Source organism: Monodon monoceros, unplaced genomic scaffold, assembly GCF_005190385.1.
Source record: "Monodon monoceros isolate NGI ecotype Baffin Bay Population unplaced genomic scaffold, NGI_Narwhal_1 Super_Scaffold_18, whole genome shotgun sequence".
In the NCBI taxonomy this organism is placed as follows: Eukaryota; Metazoa; Chordata; class Mammalia; order Artiodactyla; family Monodontidae; genus Monodon; species Monodon monoceros.
Genome location: NW_021703774.1, coordinates 148,200,180 through 148,221,491, shown reverse-complemented (window position 1 = coordinate 148,221,491; position 21,312 = coordinate 148,200,180). Strand labels below are relative to the sequence as shown.

General features: G+C 40.3%; 1 protein-coding gene across 6 annotated transcripts in view; it reads left to right on the top strand.

Moving 5' to 3' along the window:
- NFYC (nuclear transcription factor Y subunit gamma) overlaps positions 1-21,312 on the top strand; it is a 63,372-nt gene that overhangs the window by 24,198 nt on the left and 17,862 nt on the right. For all 6 annotated transcript variants that reach the window (XM_029228326.1, XM_029228321.1, XM_029228325.1 and 3 more), the window contains exons 2-4: positions 8,870-8,982; positions 16,691-16,762; positions 18,179-18,292. In XM_029228326.1, coding sequence (XP_029084159.1) covers positions 8,878-8,982; positions 16,691-16,762; positions 18,179-18,292 — 291 coding nt within the window. In that variant the 5' untranslated portion in view covers positions 8,870-8,877. The remainder of the gene's footprint in view (positions 1-8,869; positions 8,983-16,690; positions 16,763-18,178; positions 18,293-21,312) is intronic.

Here is a 21,312-nt window from a genome sequence, read left to right as displayed (position 1 = left end):
CAGAAAAGAGAGTGATGGAGGATAAAACAGAAAAGAGAGTGATGGAGCAAGGAGAGAGACAACAGAGAAATAAGAGAAGGATGTTTATATGATAGGAGATAGCAGTGCCATTAGCATCTTCTGTGATTGCCACAGAGATTTTGTGAGCAAGTGGATAAAAATGATCTTCTGGGTTAAGGATTTGAGTCAGTGATCCAAGCCGAGACCGCTCATCTCCCTGGACAGTTTGAATATACACATACCTTAAAGCAACAAAAAGTGAGAATGAACGATCTGTACTAAATCAAGAACAGAATTTTAGAGCTTTTGTATTTCCAGCTGCACTATTTACTATATTGTGACCTTGAGCAGGTGACGTAAGATACCCAATCCTCGGCTTTCTTATCTGTAAAATTGGAATGATACTGATATCTTTGGCACTGAGCTGAGTGAAGATCAATTGAGGGTAAAACTCTAAAGCTTTTAAGTTGGCACCTTTGAAACATTCTTCAGAATCACACTTTTCACCTCTCCTGGGCATACATTAACACAGGATCCTGCTAGAAGCTGGGCAAAAGATTGTTCTTAGAGTTTCTGAGTCTCAGAGGGGATCCAGTAAGCAAAATGGCTCTTTGTTTTAGATTACGTTTTAGCTCAGACTTACAGGCACTATTCTTTCTCCAGCTCATGTTAGAATTCTCTTTGAGGCTCAGGGTCTGAAAACCCAGTTACGTACTTGTCATTCTTCCTTCAAGAATTTATTTACTTTCATTAGGTTGGAGTGTCAGAGAGATTAACAAATATTTCTGTGGGGTAGAGAGGGCTGGCCTAGTTTACTCCTAATGGAGGTTGAACAGGTGAGGAAGCAATGTAACAGCTGTGTGATCTAGGGCAAGCTTTTCAAACCTCTGACACTCAGTTTCTCCATCATTATATTATCAGATCCTTTTTTTTTTTTTTTCTAAAGGGCCAGATAATATTTTCAGCTTGTGGGTCATACAGTTTCTGTTCTAGCACTTCAACTCTACTGTTGTAGCGTGGAAACAGCCATAGACAATGTAAGTGAATGGGGGCTGCAGTCTTCCAGGAAAACTGAATTTACAAAAACAGGCTGCAAGCCTGATTTGGCCTGTGGGCTGTAGTTTGTGGACCCTTGCTTTAGAATACTTCACTAAAATATTTGGTCTTTTTTCTCCATCATACAAAATACTGATAGTGTTTTGTTGCTGTCATATATGCCAGTGTATAGACATACATGTCATGTAAGCTGAATGTCAGTAAAGGCATGAGGAAGAAACTATGTGAAGTAAGATGTTCACATACCATTTCTATTCCACAGGAACAGGTTTTTAAATGTTCTGGTCACGCCTTCCTGTTAAGTTTCATTGCTTATACCAGTTGCTCTGCCTTCCTTTTTTTCCCAGATACACTATATTATGATCTAGCCCTTGTTTGAAAGATTATGTTGTAGTAGACGGCAAGGAGAAACATGTTTTGTTTTTGAAGGAAGAGTATCTCTGCTGCCAATTTGAAAATGTATCTTTGTGAGCAGATCTTTAGGGAGAGTAGTATGCAGCCACTTCCAACCCATAGTCTTTTGGAAAGCATGATTTCTCCTGTAGGCAGTTTGAAAAGGGGCTTCATACTTAACCTTTTGTAGCTCAAGACAGACACACCCTCAAACACTGAACTTGGCATTGTTTGGGATTGGGGAAAGGGATCTACATTATTCATTCTTAGAGTAGTGGGATACTGTGTAATAACCTGCCAGTAAGTATGACCATCTGGAACCCAGTTATGTTTAGAATTTAAGTAGTAAGGTTTCTGGCACTAGGCTTAGTGCTTTCTTGCTTCAGTAGAAACCTTAGATGAGCTTAAATAAAGACTGTTGAGGGACTTCCCTGGCAGTCCAGCAGTTGAGACTCAAGTGCTTCCACTGCAGGGGGCACAGGTTCAATCTCTGGTTGAGGAACTAAGATCCCGCATGCCGTGTGGCACGGCCAAAAAGTTTAAAAAAAGAAAAGAAAGGGCTGTTGAACCCTCTTTTCTCTCTAGTCACCCTGCCTTCCCTTGTATTCATTCATTTATTACATCTTCAAGCAGTGAAATGTAGGCTTTCCATACCAGACCACCCCTTCGGCCTTTGGAGTATGTGTTCAGTACACATTGCTTCTGGAATGGCTTAGTGAAGTGACTGGCCCAAGGCCACCAGCTTGTAGGCAGCAGGCCAGTTCACAAACGTAGGTCTTTTTATTTCCAGAACATTGTTATTTTTCTCCTGAAATTGTCAATGTAAGGTTGGTTTTATTGTGGAGAACATATGCCTCCTTAAGGCTTGAAATGCTTTTTAGCCATTGTGATTGATAATGGTCCTTATGTCCATCTATATAAACTTGAGAACCAGCTTGATGTTGGTGGAATTGTTTTGTTTTAAATTTATTTATTTAAATTTATTTATTTATTTTTGGCTGCGTTGGGTCATTGTTGCTGCGCGCGGGCTTTCTCTAGTTGCATGGAGCGGGGGCTGCGCTTCTTTGCGGTGCGTGGGCTTCTCGTTGTGGAGCACGGGCTCTAGGCGTGTGGGCTTCAGTAGTTGTGGCACGTGGGCTCTAGAGCGCAGGCTCAGTAGTTGTGGCGCACGGGCTTAGTTGCTCCGCAGCATGTGGGATCTTCCTGGACTAGGGATCAAACCCGTGTCCCCTGCATTGTCAGGTGGATTCTTAACCACTGAGCCACCAGGGAAGTCCGGAGGAATTGTTTCAGAAATTTTAGTTCTCAAATTTAGTTTTCACTTTTCTTTGTAGTTTGGAAGAATATCTAAAATAACAAGCACAAGTTAGCTTAAATCTTACCCCCTTTCTTCTTATTCATTCATATTAATATTCTTTCTTTTTCTTTCATTCCCCATTTGAAATATAACATCCCAACAGTTTTAGCCAATTCAAATAAGGAAGCCTGGACTAACGTTAATAAATACCTGAGCAGTACTGGAACATAAAATGCAGGTGATAGTGCTGCTAATTGGGCAAAATAAAAAGCATGTCATCTAATGACAGGAAAACATGATCAAAATGCAAGTCAAAAAGGCAAGTGAAGAAGTTAATTTGCTTTGAACATAGGGAGGTGCTTGATATATGTTAAGTTGGAGACACATAGGAATGACTGGGGACATTCTCAGCCTGAAAGGCCTAAAGGCTGCAAGTTGGATTGGGGTGGTGGTGCATTAAGGTGAAAGATGGTACCAGTGTTTAGATTTGTTTTTCAGTCACAACTGGGCCAAGAGATATTTGCTTGCATTTGACAATGAGAGCATTATTTTTAGGTAAAATTTGACTGCCTGGGATGGGGCAGCTCTAGTGTTTTAATAGGAAGCAGCAATGGGCAAGGATTGGACTTCATTTTAGGGGAAATTTCTGTGGTCCTTTTTCCTTGAATAGTTGTTGTGATGATAGGGATTTAGGTATTATCTCCCAACAATATCTATTTGGTTTTAGTTGTTTCAGAGAGCTGTGTTGTGGGTTTAGGCATATTATAATGTAAAGGATTTTTGTAGAAAGAGTGAGGTACATGCCAAGAAATAGAGAGCCAAAACCTAAAGGTGCAGAGTTTTAGAAACTAGGCAATATTGTAGTAAAACCTTATGTTTCTTTGTATTTTATGAGGTTGGTCATTTTGATACATCCTCTTCCATGTCTAGCATATTACTAAGGGAGGATTTGGTGAGAATGGTAACTGGTCGAAAGAAAGAGCTTAAAAGACTTCCAAGGGAATCTTAAAGGAGGAGCACTCTGCTTCTGGGATATTTTGAAAACTCCTTAGGTCTCTTTCTTCAAGAATGATAAAGAGTAACCAGATATTAGAATGACAGATTGTCTACCCCTGAGTGATATGATTGAATCATCCCAATTTGATTGAATCATCCCATTTCCTCCATGATTTTCTCCTTATCCTCCTGGCAGTGGCCAAACACAGGTCTCCCCCCTGCCCCTTCTTCTCCTACTTACCTATTGTCATTAATTTTTCAAACTTTGCTAATCTGTCCTGGTCACCTTTCTGAGAAGATTCTGACTTTCAAAAGGTTTACGCTTGGGAATGGTATGCACCCATGTTTCTAGCCTTGCAGTCTGCCTTGCAACTTCCAGGACGTGTGTGTGTGTGCGTGTGTGTGTGGTGTGTGTGTGTGTCCCCTTCCTATCATGCCTTTTTATCTTTTTAAAAAAAATATATATATTTATTTGGCTGAGCCGGGTCTTAGTTGTGGCATGCGGAATCTAGTTCCCTGACCAGGGATCAAATCCAGGCCCCCTGCATGGGGAGCGCAGAGACTTAACCACTGGACCACCAGGGAAGTCCCATGCCCTTTTATCTTAAATTCACTTCGGCAAGTCATGTGGATTTCCGATTGTAGTCCTACTTATACTTTCAAGGCCCAGAGAGAACCTCATTTATTTTGAAACTCCTAGGATAGTTTGCAGTCCCAATAAATCTTATTTCAGGGCCAGGCTTTCCAAGAGGCCTCTTTTTTCTCAGAAAGGCCATATGCAACAACTCTCTTGCTCCTTCATTCAGAAGTAATTACTTATCAGGCTTTGAGCTAGGTGCTGTGAGGGAATCCAGAGATAAATCATACTCAGATCCCACCCACAAGCTTATAAATCAGAAGGGGAAATATGGTAAGAAATACATAAATAATGATCATACAAGGTAATGTGGTGAGGGCAGGAAGAAGTACAGATTAAGGGCTCTGAAGGTTTACAGGAAGGAGTGATCACTTGGGGTTATTTAGAGAACACTTGTGGAGAGACGGCAGTTGATTTGAGCATTGCAGAAGTGGCCTTTTCTTGGTGGACTTTGATTCTTCCCATTTTAGTTTTGGAAAGCAAACTGTTTTTAAAACCAGATAAATTAAGAGATAATGGGAGTTGAGATTTCTTATAGCAACAAACATTCAATATTTCATCTGGTCCTTAAGTCTTTATTAAATAGTTAAACAGGCAGTCTTATTCAAGTGTGTATAATCTAATTAATGAACATGAGTAATAAATCTAATATTAATTATGAACTAAATCTGGGAAATTCTATTATGCATTTTTCATAAGAGTCATCTAAGCTAATGTGGCTTGGTCTTACTATATATAAATAGCTTTATCTCATGATAGCGATAGCAATTTAACATGGAATAAAAAGGATCCTGGAATATAAATCTCTTTCTTACTTTTAAATACATACCTTTCTTATCACTCTAGAAGATGAACCTGGCATATTTGCCATGGGTTGTAGATGTTGTAAGTAAGCTACTTCTGTAGCAAAATCAATTCAGTTGCAATTTATGTATTAATTATTAAAATAAGTGATAAAATTAACTAAGGTTACTTTATATTTTTTAACTTGTTGGGTGTTTGGTGAGCAAAATTTGTTTATGATTAGGTTTTATTATTTTAATGTTAAGTTTTGCCACAGTCAGAAAATATTGAGAACACCAACTTGTTTTCATAAGATCTGTTGCGTGAGATTTGATCTAATTTTTAAAGCCCCATGTGAAGACTGGATCTGCTTTGGGGAAAGCCTTTTGAATAAAAATACTCACTTTCTAGGAATTTATAGTAACAATTTATGTTCTTCCAAGAGATTTTTAAGATTTATTTATTATTTATTTATTTTTATTTTATTTTTGGCTGTGTCGGGTCTTAGTTGCAGCACGCAGGATCTTTGTTGAAGCATGCGGTATCTTTCGTCTTGGTGCCCAGGCTTCTCTCTAACTGTGGCGTGCGGATTTTGTCTTCTCGAGTTGTGGCGCGCAGGCTCCAGGGTGTGTGGGCTCTGCAGTTGTGGTGCGTGAGCTCTGTAGTTTGCTGCACGCAGGCTCTAGTTGAGGTGCGTGAGCTCAGTATTTGTGGTGCACGGGCTTAGTTGCCCCGCAGCATGTGGGATCTTAGTTCCCTGACCAGGGATTGAACCTGCATCCTCTGCGTTGTAAGGCGGATTCTTTATCACTGGACCACCAGGGAAGTCCCCCAAGAGATATTAAGATAATTAGCTACAAATCATCTCTGTGCAGAGATGCTAGAAAACATGCTCCAAACCATTTTCTCTTTTTCCTCATGAGAGGATCTTCTGTCCCTGATGAAAGTATAGTACCTTTGTTTTTTTGGAGTCAGGAATTTATGAAAAGAGGTTTCTCAATGGAAAAAGCGTAAAAGTTGTAACTCTAAATCGAAAGCTGAAATGATCCTTTGTTCGTAAATTCAACTTAGTGTAAAGAACAGTGAGAGCTGGATGGATGGATGGAAAAGAATGCCTTACCAGTGAGCCAGTTTCTTAGAAGTATAGCGGGAGGAGCTCATGTTTAAGCTAAATGACTCCTTAGGGTGGGAGTGAGGGAGCTGGGCAGAGCTTGAAGTAGGGCTGTAAGCATCTTTTAGAGGAGGTGGCCTGGGTGGTTCTTAATGCCTTTTCCCCCCCCAGTTTTAAACTTCTGTGATGCAGTAAAATGTAAAGGACATTATTACTGACTTGAATTTTTTTTGCCATTATCCATTTATGATTTTCTAATTCAGACAGGTCTCTCAAGTTAAACACTTAACCTTTAATACGTTTATCAGTTCCAGATAATTTGTTAACTTCTGTTCTGTAGCCAACCCCCACTCTGGCAGTGTGGCTCTGAGCCAGCCAAAGATTCATTCATAATCTATTGACTGCACAGATGTTTGGGAACTGATTGCGCCAGCACATCCTTAGTTGGGGCAATTCAAGATTTAAAAGCAGACTGTGCACAGATGGTTTTAAAAATGCTTCTTGAATTGTGTACCTTGGTAATGTTTGTGGGAAGAGATCAGAGGACAATCAAAACTGGTTACCAACTTTCTAAATCTCACGGGCCTTTGCACTCAAACTAAACCTACTCGTCATTAGCAGGTTATACAGAGATACACTGGCAATTGTGCGTCTTCCTCCTTTGACCATAGCAGTTTTCATGGCAGATTCTGCTAAGATCAGGCATGTACAGGGGTCCCTACAATGAAAGGTTAGATTCTTTTTAAAGTTTTTTTGATAATTATTTTCATTTCTAGAAAGATTTTATTTGCCCCATTTAAAAAGGTTAGAGTCTCACTCTCATCATTGTCATGAGTACCTCGTAAGAATCTATTAATAAAAGTAAATAAATTTCTGTAGATTACCTTGGTTTCTTTGTTCTCAGTACATCTAAGAGAATAGTGTATAGGCCATGTGCATATGGTGATAAGCGAAAATGTCATGGGAGCTGAGTTGAGAGGATCTTACTTGGTTATTTAGGACTCAAGATTTTATCTAGTCATTTCCAACCGTGATTCAACATTCTTCACTTTAATTCCCTCCAGAAACTCCAAGATCATATTGCTTCCTAACACTTAGAGTTCCTGTTGATGTATGGAGCTGCTTGTAGGCCTCCAGCACCAGAAATTGGCTCCAAACCTTTTCCCATTACATCATCAGCCACTAATGTCATTACACCAGAGTGAAATCTGCTTTGAAGATTGTACTCTTGTTTTCCTTTCATTTCTTTCCTCTCATCATTTCCTTTAGAAGAAAAAGGGGAAAAAAAAAATTAGAGACCTTTAGGACAGTCCCAGGCAAACATTTAAGAGTGAATCAAACATCCTCACAGTCTAAACCTAGATTTATCAGCCTTCATTCCATTCTGCTGATGGAGAATGATGTGCCCAGCATGCATCCACATGAAGCCTGGAAAGTAGCAGTTTGGTCATGTGACTCCTGGCTTTGGTGCGTTTCTTTCAGCTCTTCAGAATTAGTTCTTAATGACTTACATAGCTGTCCACCAGCATCCTGTCACTGGCCTGTCAAACCTTTTCAGATAGTTTCCCAGAATAGAAATTCTTAGGACATCACTAAGTTTCTTGCTCTTTGTGTTCAATTAAACTGTTTCTTGGGTGTAAGTATTTGTCAGATAAGCATTTAAGCCATCTGGAGTTTTTTGCTTCCCCCCCGTAAATCTTTTAAGACATTACAATGTTATCTATATTTATAGCTGATGTGGAGATCCTTATTCATCTTCCCTCCCCCATCACAAAGCAGTTGACTGCAAGTTCTTACTCTCTTTTCTCTGTCCTAAATTTAATTCTTCAATGTTTTTCAACCATCTTTAAAGCTTCCAGTTGGTGGTGTGCTTTGTTTGGCTTTGTGCCTGACAGCATGGTTCAGGTAAGGAAAGAACTGGGAAGTGATTTCAGTTCGGAGACTTTGTGCCGTCCACTCAATTACTGGCCTAGACTTTAGTGTTTTTGTGTCCTTTGAGGCAGATTAGCTTTGAGATTAGAAAGAATAATAATCATCAGTAGCCCCAAAGAAGTGGGACCACAGTGTGTAAAACAAAAGAATAAACTTGGCTCTTATTTTTTAAGACTTTGGGTTTACATTTCTGTACAGTATTAATCACTGGGGACCCTTAATGTATGTGCTGCAGGCTGTGGCATGGAGTGTGAGAAGCCACATAGAACTTGAAAAACATTGGAGAGAATGGCATTGAAAATTATGGACCAGACTAGGACAACGAAGTGCCTTTTTTTCTTTCCCCTCCGCAAAATAAGACATTAAAAGTCCTTGATTCACATTAGGATTTGAGTTTGGATTTCTAGCAATTTTAGATTTTCTGCTTGGAGCTCCTTGTTAGTCTCTGCGATATGAGCTGGATAGAAGGGAAAACTTTCCTCCTTATTTTTGGCTAAGACTTAAGCTGGTGTGAAAAACCCCTTCAGCACAATTTTGTATACTTTCTCAGGCTGAGAAATTGAATGAATTAGTGAAAACATCCACAAGGAAAGCTATAAATAACCCGAAAAGGAAGTCTGACTTTATTATTTCTAATGTATCTCATGTATGTGTTTGTTTTTAGTTGTCAAAATGTCCACAGAAGGAGGATTTGGTGGTGCTAGCAGCAGTGATGCCCAGCAAAGCCTACAGTCCTTCTGGCCTCGTGTCATGGAAGAAATCCGGAATTTAACAGTGGTAAGGAAGAATGAGAAACTTTTAAAGAGTGTAAAAGCTTTGAGATGAATAACCAAAACTTAGACTAAAGTGTTTTTAATCTCAAGCACATTTCTAAAAATATAGTTCATTTCTGACCTTTGGATAGGAAAATGAAGATATAATTTACCTTAGGTGAGGTAACTACAAGGGTTTTTTTTATATCTTAGTGGCTCTCTTTAGGCATGTGGTTGTATAGTGGATGCTTTGACTTGGAGATACTTTAATGTGAGGCAGATCTTTTAGAGAATGCAGAAAAGCAGAGCTTACTTTCCTCCAGTAGCTGTAGGTCATTTCTTAAGCCTGATTTAGTGGCCCTGCCAAATTTCTAGGACCTGGTGAAAACTATTGGGCAGTTTATTCAACAACAAATCTATTGTAAGCAGGCACTCTTTCCAGGTGTCAAAAGATACACTTAGATTGGGGTTACGTAACAGCCTTACTGACATTTTGGGCCAGATAATTCTTTGTTTTGAGGGGCTCTTCAGTGCATTGTACGGTGTTTAGCAGCATCTCTGGCCTTTAATCAGTAGATGCCAGCCAGTAGCACTCCCCTTCCAGTTGTAACAACCAAAAATTTTGCTAGACATTGGCAAATGTTCCCTGGGGGCCGAAATCATCCCCTGTTGAGAACCTCTGACAGAGAAGAATCAAATAAAACCCTGGCTCTTGAGGGGCTTACAATGTAGTAATTACAACCAGAGTCATTTATTTGATAAGTATTTATTAAACAGTTACTGAGTCAGGCACAGTGATGAATCTGAAGCAATAAAAGTCAGAGTATGGTGTCATATCCTTAATGAAGAATGTTCCATTTGGTGTCATTTCAGCAAATGCTGAAGGAGCTCTCTGTGTTAGATGTGTCATTCCTGCCCTGAAGGTATCAATATTAGCATCCTGGCAGAGCAAACACTGGATTCCTTCTTGATGTAGAACTCATGTTGCAATTTCTTAGAGCTTTGGTCCTTAACCTCTAACATAACGTAGTCAGTTTATTTGTTCACTTGACGAATACTTATGCACCTACTATGGCTATGCTAGTTACTGTGGATCCAATTGTGAACCGGACAGACGGAATCATTGCACTCACAGAACATGTATTCTGGTGGGAGAGACAGACTATAAACAGGTAATGAATGAATAAAATAAACAAAATAACTTACTGTGATAAATGCCCACTTGACTTCAGGGGTAGAGAAACTAATTTATATTCTGAATGTACCTGTGGGTCACGTTTGTTTGTATGGGGGATTTTCAGCAGTTGAACTTGGCTTGAGCTTTCTCGGAGTGGCCTGTGTTCACAGGTGGATTTCCACTGAAAAATCATTCTTTCTCTTCTGCAGTCTAAAGGTAGTAGTTATCTGTACTATCTTAGATATAAAACAGAAGGAAGGAAAAAAATGAAATTATAAAGTCAAAAGTGGGTTATTTTGTGCATGTTTTGAGGGGATAATCTCATGGTTAAGCTTATCAGGTTTTAGTGCTGGGATCAGCCTGGTGTAAAACTAGTGCCCTCCTGGGGTATGGTGGGACTAGGCCAGTGCAGCAAGTCTGTCCTCCAGCTTGAACGCCGAAAAAATCCAGGATCAGGCGAGGGGTCACATAAACTGTGGAAGTTCAAATTTAGCACCTAGCTTTTCTGTATTTTGTTGGACTTTGATTTTTTTTTTAATTGTGGTAAAAGGACACAATGAAATTTACCATCTTAACCATTTAAAAATGTACAGTTCAGTAGTGTATTTACATTGTTGTGAAACAGATATCCAGGACTTTTTACTCTTGCAGAACTGAAACTTTATACCCATAAAACCACCACCACCCGCTTTTCCCTCTCCCCAGCCCTTGGTAATCACCATTCCACTTTCTGTTTCTATGAGCACTCTAAGTACCTCACATAAGTGGACCCATACAGTATTTGTCTTTTTGTGCCTGGCTTATTTCACTTAGCATAATGTTTTCAAGGTTCATCCATGTTGTAGCATGTGACAGGATTTCTTTCCTTATTCAGGCTGAATAATATTTCCTGTGTATGTGTACATACCACACTTTGTTTATCCATTCATCTGTCAGTGGGCATTTGGGTTGCTTTCATTTCTTGCCTATAGTGAATAATGCTGCAGTGAACAGGAATGTGGGCTTTGATTTTTATCCTACTTGGTTTAATTTTCAAGTTTGACATCAGAGCAGATCGTGGTGTTGACCAACTTTTTGTCACTAGACATCTAGTCCTTCAGAGGTTAAAAATGGATTTGGGACTTCCCTGGTGGCGCAGTGGTTAAGAATCCACCTGCCAATGCAGGGGACATGGGTTCGATCCCTGGTCCGGGAAGATCCCACATGCCGCGGAGCAGCTAAGCCTGTGCGCCACAACTAGAGCCTGCGCTCTAGAGCCCGCAAGCCACAGCTACTGAAGCCTGTGCGCTTAGAGCCCATGCTCTGCAACAAGTGAAGCCAACCGCAATGAAAAGCCCATGCACCACAATGAAGAGTAGCTCCTCCACCACTCGCCACAACTAGAGAAAGCCCGCGTACAGCAATGAAGACCCAATGCAGCCAAAAATAAATAAATAAATTTATTTTTTTAAAAAGTGGGTTACTTTGAGGGATTCACTTGTAGTTCAAGTTTTATGAGTAAGGAGAAAGAAGCTCAAGGAGGAAAGTCTTCTTTAATCTTTCTCCTATTGATGGCTAACTAAAAATTTCCTCCTGTGTACCCCTGAGAAAAGATTCCTAGACTGCTGCCATCGTATCTCTTACATCAGATGCTTAGAATGATGTTCGGCATAAAATAGGTGCACGTTAAATATTTGAATGAATCAGATTCCTCCGCTTCAGAGTTAATGTGAAGCAACATAGTGCCAAGTTTGAGTGAGAATGCAATCCAATAAAGTCCCTTTGTAAAACTTTTATTTTCCCTCTGCCTGTGGCACACGAAGAAGGCATCTGCTTCTCTGACTGCACTTCTGCCTGTGTAACGTGGCTGACGTTTTAGTGTTTAGTCTGTGCCTTTCCAGAACTCAACAGCACTTACAACCAGACTTCCTCAGATATATCAGAGCCTCTTAGGTTGACATCTCAAAGTGTCTACCAGATTTTTTAAAAAATCCATATGTTCAAACCATCCAAATGTAAATAAAACTTATGAGAATACTCATAAGGTGTTGTGGTCTCTCTATGACTGGGACAAAGATGTTCCAAAAACAAGTAATTGAAGTTCGCTAGATGATATAATTCGTGATGTATTGGAGACATTGGCCCCAGTCGTTTTGGTCTGTGTTCTGCAAAAGCAGTTTGTCTTTCATCTCAGCTTGGCCATCAGGCTCTCCTCATTCTTGAAAGCTCTGCATTGTCCATAAACCCAGATGGTGTTCAGCTGGAATTGAAGTTGGTTAAAAATCATACCAAAATGATCGTACACCAGGATGATTGTGTAAAATACTGTATTCCTGCTTAGCAGAACTCTGGGAACAATAATTAATAGACTTCTTGGCATTGAATTTTACCCTTCTAGACCTCTTTGAAAGGGGGGAAGAAGAAGCTCACTTTTGTCTTTTGGGGGGCAGATGGGGAGGCAGTAATGCTGAATCTTAAAGAAAACTCTGATCCTCCTTTAAGCTCCTTCCGTACATCCCATTTAGCCTTCAGTTAGCTGTAATTTAATGCTTAGGTCACTTTCTTTTAATCGCCAGTTATATCTTTTCATTCTTCAATGCCTCCAGATTGTAAGATGACATTTCCACCCTTACAATCAAATCAGATAACCATTTAAATAAGAACTTGGAGGTAAAGGTTGGTGGACTGTTAAAAAATAGGTCCTGTGCTGTTTGAGCTCTTCCTGTAGAGCAGTGCTTCTCAGAATTTATTGTCTATATGTGAACAACATAAGGGTCATGTTGAAATACAGATTTTGATTTAGGAGGTTTGGATTGGAGCCTGAGATTCTGCATTTCTTTTGAGTTCCCAGATGATGCCATTGCTGGTCTAGGAACCTCACATGGAGCAACAAGGCTTTAAAGCAGTGGTCCTTAACCCTCACTGTGGATTACAGTCACCAGGGTAGTTTTCAAAAAATGTGATGCCAGGACTCCACTCCCTAGAGTTCCTGATTCACTTAGTCTGGGGTAAAGCGCAGACATCTTGTTTTTCAAAAGCTCCCCCAGGTGATTCTAACATGTTGCCAAGGTTGAGAATCACTGCTTTCGAGAGGATAGAATCTTGACTTTGCCAGAGTGAGTGCCTGACTAGGTAGGCCTGCAAAAGATTTCTCATCATTGTTTGAGACTGTGGATGTTCTTTAGTGCAGCCTGAGACCCATTGACTTTTCTTTGGCTTTCAGCTCTCATTGAGTGAATTCAGACTTCTTGAAATTCGGCAATTTGAGTTGGCAGCGTTTTTTGTTTTTTTTTTTGCGGTACGCGGGCCCCTCACTATTGTGGCCTCTCCCGTTGCGGAGCACAGGCTCCGGATGCGCAGGCTCAGCGGCCATGGCTCACGGGCCCAGCCGCTCCGCGGCATGTGGGATCTTCCCAGACCGGGGCACGAACCCGCATCCCCTGCATCGGCAGGCGGACTCTCAACCACTGCGCCACCAGGGAAGCCCCGTTGGCAGCATTTTTAAGTGTAGCTCTTTGGTTGTGGTCAAGAGCACGAGAATGTTCTGAGAGAATCTGCTCTTCTACCATGCTGATGTCACTTCCAAGAGTAAAATGTGTTAGTTGTTCTTCCACTTGGATTAGCATTGGGAGAAGAAGTTTAATGTTACTCATGTCAGTTGCATGGTTTCCAATGACAAGGGGAGCATTGACTTGAAAGCCAATTTACTGATAGTGAAGGGGCTCCCCTCTCCAATAAGCTTGTTGTAAACCCTTACATGTGACTGGAAAGCTAGGCTGAGATTATAGAAAACTGGGCTGTTGTCAGCGATAATGAGCCACACACACACATCTGAAGATCCTTTAAGATCTCAAGGTTTGGGGATCATGAGAAAGTTTCTCACAAAAGAAAAGGTTGGTGGGGCTTAGAGCAGAGCTTTTTGTAAATTTCTGCCTCATTTTACACATCATCAAGGTGGGGATGATATCCTTGACCTTTTCTTGTTTTTTCTTTTAATTAAAGAATAGTCTCATAGAAATTCTAAAAGTAATATTTTATTCTTTCAAGTTAGGGAAGGAGGTCTTTTTATTAGCTTTGGGCTTTAGTTAAGTAATCTTAGAACAGTCTTGTGGGAATTATATTAAATAACCAAGCCAAATGAGAGCACACTTGCAAGAGACCTAAATCTTGTGGTCATAATCTTGTTCTTTGTGTATCATCCTGGGAGGCCTTCCAAAGGAATTATCATCCCTAGTATTCTCTTTGGCATTTCTGTTTGACATCATCATTTTGTGTGATATGCCACACAAGAAAGAAGACCAGTGATTGATTTCTGTAGTTAAATGTTTTTTTAAAAATCCCTTTAGAATCTGGCCCCAATCCAGCATTCCCTTTCCTACTGTTCCCCTCTGTACTAAGGTCATACATCGAAAACTTAAATAGACCAGGTTTTTTGTCTCTGTGCTTCTGTGCGTGCTGTTTCTTCTGTCTGAATAACATACTTTTCCAGCAGGCAGATTTGCAGTATCCCTAGATATAATTGAGATTCAGCCCCTCTGTGGAACATTTGCCAGTTCCTCTCGCTCACTCCAGCGCCCCACACCTCCCATTGCCAGCTGGTCATTTCTTTCTTTTCCGTGTGGGATTTTACACCCCCATTCTAGTATAGGAAAGGGGATTATAATGTTCTTATGTGATAGTCTCTAACAATTAAACTATTTGGCTATTCAAAGGTAAGAATATATTTGCATCTTCCGCATAGTAGTAGGTATCATACATTTGCTGTTAGTTGAGTTGCATGAAGTAATAAATGAAAGAGGAGGAGAAAAAATAAGAATAGTATGTGTCCTGCTGTCTCCTTTTGGTGAAACTTTAATAAACTGGACTTCTAAGCCTCTACCACTCCAGGGTTAGGTTTTTAGAGGCTTATGGAAAATGCTGATACCTAATTTGGAAAAGGAAAAGATGAAAAATTAGTGTTGGAAATTTGTAGAGGTGAGTGGTAGCCAAGCAGCTTGTTGGGTTTGGGTGGAGTAATTAGACGTCTTGGGACTTCCCTGGCGGTGCAGTGGTTAGGACTCCATGCTTCCACTGCAGGGGGCATGGGTTCAATCCCTGGTTGGGGAACTAAGATCCTGCATGCCGCCCGGCATGGCCAAATAAATAAATTAAGTAAGTAAGTAAGTAAGATGTCTCGGTGTACATTTTATCCTAATAATTGCTCTTCTGTATTCATAAAATAGAGTCTGGAAAGGCTGGTGATGTTTTTCCGAAATGCCCCACTGCCTTCTTTGATGTATAGTTGAGGTTTTCTGTTGGTCTTGGAAAAGAAAGTTCACTAATGCATGTTAATTATACCAAATCTCAAATAAGAGCTACTTCCTCCGTAATGTGATGATGTAAATTCCCAGGTGAGCATATTGAGTCACATTTCAGACCACTTATAGAATCAATCATTTGACACCTAGTCCCAGTAGGGATTTTGCTGATTTTAGCTAATCTCTGCCTTTGCACCTTTCTCTTCATTGCAGCTCTGAAACCCAAAATTGATTTTTATTTCTAGAATTGCATCCATCATTGGCCATGTGTTTAAATACCAGTAGTATCAAAATAAAATGAAAAAGCGCTTAAACTGCAAGTAATTGAGTAGTGCTAATCGAAAATCCCTTTCCTAAATCCTATCCACAGTAAAGTTAAATGGTTTCTCCCCAGCTTAGTCTTGTTTGTTAAGAAAAAATTGACAGGGCTATTCCTAAATGACAGCTGATATATTCACCCTCACCCTTTTTCCATACTCTTCTACTCCCACCCCCATCCCCAAGCAGATTTTGGAGACAAGGCCTTTGCTGCTGTGATGGGAAAGGAGCTCCTCCGCAATTTCTGGTGTCACATTAGTGCAAAGGTCAGAAATAGGCAGTGCCGGGCTTCCCTGGTGGCGCAGTGGTTGAGAGTCCGCCTGCCGATGCAGGGGACACGGGTTCGTGCCCCAGTCCGGGAGGATCCCACATGCCGCGGAGCGGCTGGGCCCCGTGAGCCATGGCCGCTGAGCCTGCGCGTCCGGAGCCTGTGCTCCACAACGGGAGAGGCCACAACAGTGAGAGGCCCGTGTACCGCAAAAAAAAAAAAAAGGCAATAGGCAGTGCCACGTTGGCTGATGAGATCAGTCACTGTGGTCAGGTGCTGCTGGCACTTGCCCTTGCAGTCCTTGATTAGAAGGAAGAACTGGAGGAAAATCCCTAAGACAAAAATCTCATTTTAACCTGCATGCAAGCTGGTAAACTTTCTTGGGTGAGGGGAAGACACGTATAATACATCTCTATATTGTGCTGGCAAAGAATCTGGTATTGTTTGGGGCCACTTTTCATGAGGGCACTGTTAGAAGCCATCATAAGTTTATCCTGAAACCCTTTGTTTGAAGCTCTGCCTTGGTTAAGAAGTATTTTGCCTCTAGAGCTTGTATTTTGTTAATTTCATTTGTACTTCCTCTCCTGCCATATTTTCTGAAAGGAGGGACTAAACCAATCAGAGTGTTTCATGCTGCCTGTCATACCCTGTTGATTATTCCTACCATTTATGTACCTGTTGTTACTCATTTCAGAAAGATTTCCGAGTACAGGAACTCCCACTGGCTCGTATTAAGAAGATTATGAAACTGGATGAAGATGTGAAGGTGAATTCACATTCATTTTCATTATTCATATTGAAAGTAAAACGATGGGAAAATTATTGCTCATTTCTCTAGAGCTCAAAGTCTAATTAAACAAAAATGAAAATAATATTGTCTGTTGCTTTTTTATTTGGATTCTCTCTAAAATTGTTATGTGAGCTAAAATTGAACAGTTTTAATTGTTGTATGGTCTTCTCTGAAAATTGGGGATATCCTGTTTTCCAGATGTTGAAAAGATGCTGAGTATTTGCTTTTTGAATCGCCCGATTCTTTCCACTGTGTAATGTGAACGTGTATCATCACATCAACAGGACAGTGACGTCTTCCTAGCATCTTATTGCAATCTCTAGTTTGTTGATCTGAGCTCTAAGAAATGTTTGATAATGATATTGCACTTGTTCTAACTTTTCAATCTGTAAGTTGTTTCACATGATTTATACTTGTGAGAAGATTTACTTGGGGTGGCCTTTTCTGTATTCCTAGGAGTCCACAGCCTGTTGCAGTTCTCACAGGAAAAGAGCAACGGTCTCTCTTTCCACTCAAAATTGATAGTCTCTTGTATTTGTGAGGAAAGCTAACAGTTTACCACAGTTTTCCCTTTTATTAGCTAACTTCTTCCTCATGGTAACCCTGAGAGATTTGATAGGATAAGAATTGTTAGTTTCACCATTCTATAGATATGGAAATAGACACAAAGAGGTTAAAAGTGTCTCACCCAGCATAGAAGAACCGAGATCCCAATTCTCACCTCCTACTTCCTTAACTCCAGAGCTCTTCCCGTGGCTATATCCTGCATAGACCACCTCACCAAGGGTTCAGAGCTTTGTTTGACCAAGAGTTTGAACTTTGAATTCAGACTTGGCAAGGCAGCTTGCATTACTTGAGCACTTACTGTGTGCCAGGCCTTGTGCTGGGTGCTTTTATATATATTATCTCATTTGATTCCCACAGCAACCCTGGAAGGTTGTTATCCTCTTTTTCACTATGTGAAAAATAAAGCCCAAAAGGATGGGAAGCCAGAGATTTTCCCTAAATCCGTTGGCTCTCATACTCATTATCTTTCCCCACATTGTCTCCCTTTGGATTAGAACCTAAATCCTACCACTTACTGGCTCTATGGACATAGGCAAATCACTTCATCTCTCCTAAACCCTAGTTTCTCTGAAAGGCTATTATGAGAGAAAGAAAGTGCATGGTAGGTGCTAGATAAATATCCTTTTTCCCTCTTCCCTTCTTCTGTCTGCTACCTGCTTTGTCCCTACTCGTGGATTTATTTTACCTTGGAATCTTATAAGGCTACCAACTTCTTGTTTTCTAGCCCTTGCCCCATAGCCCAAGGTAGGACATGAGGTAAGGGACGAACTGACTGGTTTGAATGACTTGCTGGTGATTGACAGGGAGGGCCTACGTCTGTTACAGATGATCAGTGCAGAAGCCCCTGTGCTGTTTGCCAAGGCGGCCCAGATTTTTATCACTGAGTTGACTCTTCGAGCCTGGATCCACACAGAGGATAACAAGCGCCGGACTCTTCAGGTAATATTGTAGAAAATTAGGCAAGAGCTGCCTTTGCCTTCTTCTGTTGCATGGCTTTGGACCAAAGTTTTTGTTTTTCCTTAGGACTCTGTCAAGCTGATATGTTTAACTGGCATCTTCCTCTACTGCTGGGAGGCAGACAGACCATATAGCCAAGATAGTCTTTATTTCCCCACCAAGAATCTTAATTTCCAACTCTCCTGTTTTTCACAGCTCAGTGACTGAACTTTGTACTTGGTGAGCTCTCACTATAAAGAGAGGCTAAAGTGGTATTTATCTATTTCCAAATCTAAACAACTTCTGGTTGGAAGCCTTGAGAGACTCCAGAAAAGAACAGTCCCAGGAAGAATAGTCTCACTAACCTCATTAGCCTTTTTGTTCCTTCCCTACTTTCCTGGGAATCCTTTTCTTCTTCTTTCATGTTTCCTTTTTTATTTTAATCCAGCAATTCAGCATTCATGTTGTATGAGGACCCCTTGGTCATTGGCTCTAGAGGCCCTCCGCTCAACATCCAGGCCCTAGTTGTTAGAGAAAAGGTTTCCCAGACATAAGAGGAAGGGTGTGACAGATACAAGAGTGACAGTATTTTAACAACAAAGCCAAGGAAGTAAATTATGCTTTCTGTTTCCCTTTATCTCCAAAATTGAAAATTCATGCTTTTATTCATTTATCTTACAGATATTAAATGAATACCCACAATGTGCCAAGCACTGTTCTAGGCCCTGGAGACTAATACACAAAACAGACAAAAACTCCTACCCTTGGGGAGTCTATATTCTAGTGCAGCCAGACATTGAAAACTTATTTTATGCTGTCTTGAAGTCTGTGAATTTAGAGAGATGCAATTAAAGCTACCTTCGAGATCAATTCAGATTAAAAAATAAAATGGGCAAAGCACTTGAACAGGCCCTTCAAAACAGAAGATACCCAGATGACCAATAAGCATATGAAAAGGTATACAACATCATTTGTCATCTGGGAAATACAGATTAAAACCACAATGAGATACTGGTTTACACCCACTACAATGGCTAAAATAAAAAAGACTGACAATACCAAGTGTTGACAAGGAAGTGAAGTGACTGAAACGTTTATTGCTGGTCAGAATGTAAGGTGCGATCACCTTGGAAAACTATTTGGCACTTTCTAATAAAGTTAAACATGTTCCTTATCCTAAGACCCAGCCATACCACTCCTACGTGTACACCCAAGTGTGGACATTGTTGTATTGGAATGTTCATAACAACCTTGTTTATAATAGCCCAAAACTGGAAACAACTCAAATATCCATCAAGATGTAAATATATTAACAAATTGATATATTCATAAAATGGATTACTACTCAACAATAAAAGAAGCAAACTGTTTATTCCTACAACAACATGGATGAATCTCAATAATATTAAGCAAAAGAAACCAGAGGAAAAAATTACGTAGCACATACACCATATACTGTCACCATCTGTGATGATAGAAATCAGAGTTGTTGTTGCCTCAGATTGGTAGGGGAAGGAAGTTGACTGGAAAGGGATAGAAGGAAACTTTGTCTGTTCTTATCTGGGTGATAGCTACCTGGGTGCATATATTTATTCAAATTCATCAAGCTGTGTACTTAAGATTTCTGTATTTTTTTTACTAAATACGATAATCAGTAAAATACTAGCATTAAAAAAGCCAAAATAAAAATGTTAAAAAGACCCATTTAAGTATATCTGTTTCCAAAATTCTGTAGAACACTTTGGTGTATGTTTGGAGGTGATTTTTTTTTCTCCCCCCTCATTCTATCCATTGATGAGCCATTTGGGTAGCTTGAGTAGGTGACATCATCAAGAACATGATACTACATCGTACTAATCTTAAATGAGACCTGGCAGCCTTAAGATGTGCCCTGCTTCGGTTGGGAGGGTTTATTATCAAGCTGGTGGCTGGCAAGAAGGGTGGACTAGAGTTTTGCATTTCAATGGCTTGGGGCCATCACAAAGACAAGGGAAGGAAAATTTCCATCCCCTCCTATTTTGTCTGATGAGTCACCTTCTTTTAAGATGTGATATATAGGGCTTGCTAAGGATTTCTGTTAGCACGTTGACTTTTCCCTCCAACATTTTATTATGTTGGAAAAGTCAACATGCTAACGCACAAAAAAATTTGAACATAAGCAGAGTTTACAGTGAACACCTGTATACTGACCGCCTAGATCCTACCGTTAACATTTTACTTGTTTTGTTCCCATGTCTGTCTTTCTCTCTATCTATCAAGTCATCTATTTTTTTTTGAAGATGCACAGCCACCATTGCTGCTCCAAAGTCAGTTTATTTATTTGTTTTTATTTTTAATTTATTTTTGGCTGCACTGTGTCTTCATTGCTGTGCGTGGGCAAGTGGGGGCTACTCTTCGTTGCAATGCGTGGGCTTCTCATTGCGGTGGCTTGTTGCGGAGCATGGGCTCTATGTTTGCGGGCTTCAGTAGTTGTGGCACGTGGGCTCTAGAGCACAGGCTCAGTAGTTGTGGCACACAGGCTTAGTTGTTCCGTGGCATGTGGGATCTTCCCGGACCAGGGCTTTAACCCGCGTCCCCTGCATTGACAGGCGGATTCTTAACTACTGCGCCATCAGGGAAGTCCCCAAGTCATGTATTTTTATATGCATTTAAAAGTTTACATTCCCCTGAACACTTCAACATGTCTCACTCACCATAGTTCACTATTTTTTTCTGTTTTTTCCTTTGCTTTAAAATTGTCATACAGTGAAGTATACAGATCTTAAGTATACATAGTGTGTTGGTTTTTAATTAAAAATCTTTTAATTTTATTATTTAAAGAAAGGGAATGTCACTCTTAGAAAGAACGCCATCAGAGCAGACCGTGGTTTCAGTAGCGTTAGTCAGCTGACTTGGTCTCTACCCACCCTGCCTCTGTTCTAGTGACTTCAGGCTTCCAGTGTTCATGTCATGTGGAACAAGATTTAAACTGTGGATTTGACATTGTGATTTTGAATTTCAAAATAAAAATTGTAGCCTTGTAG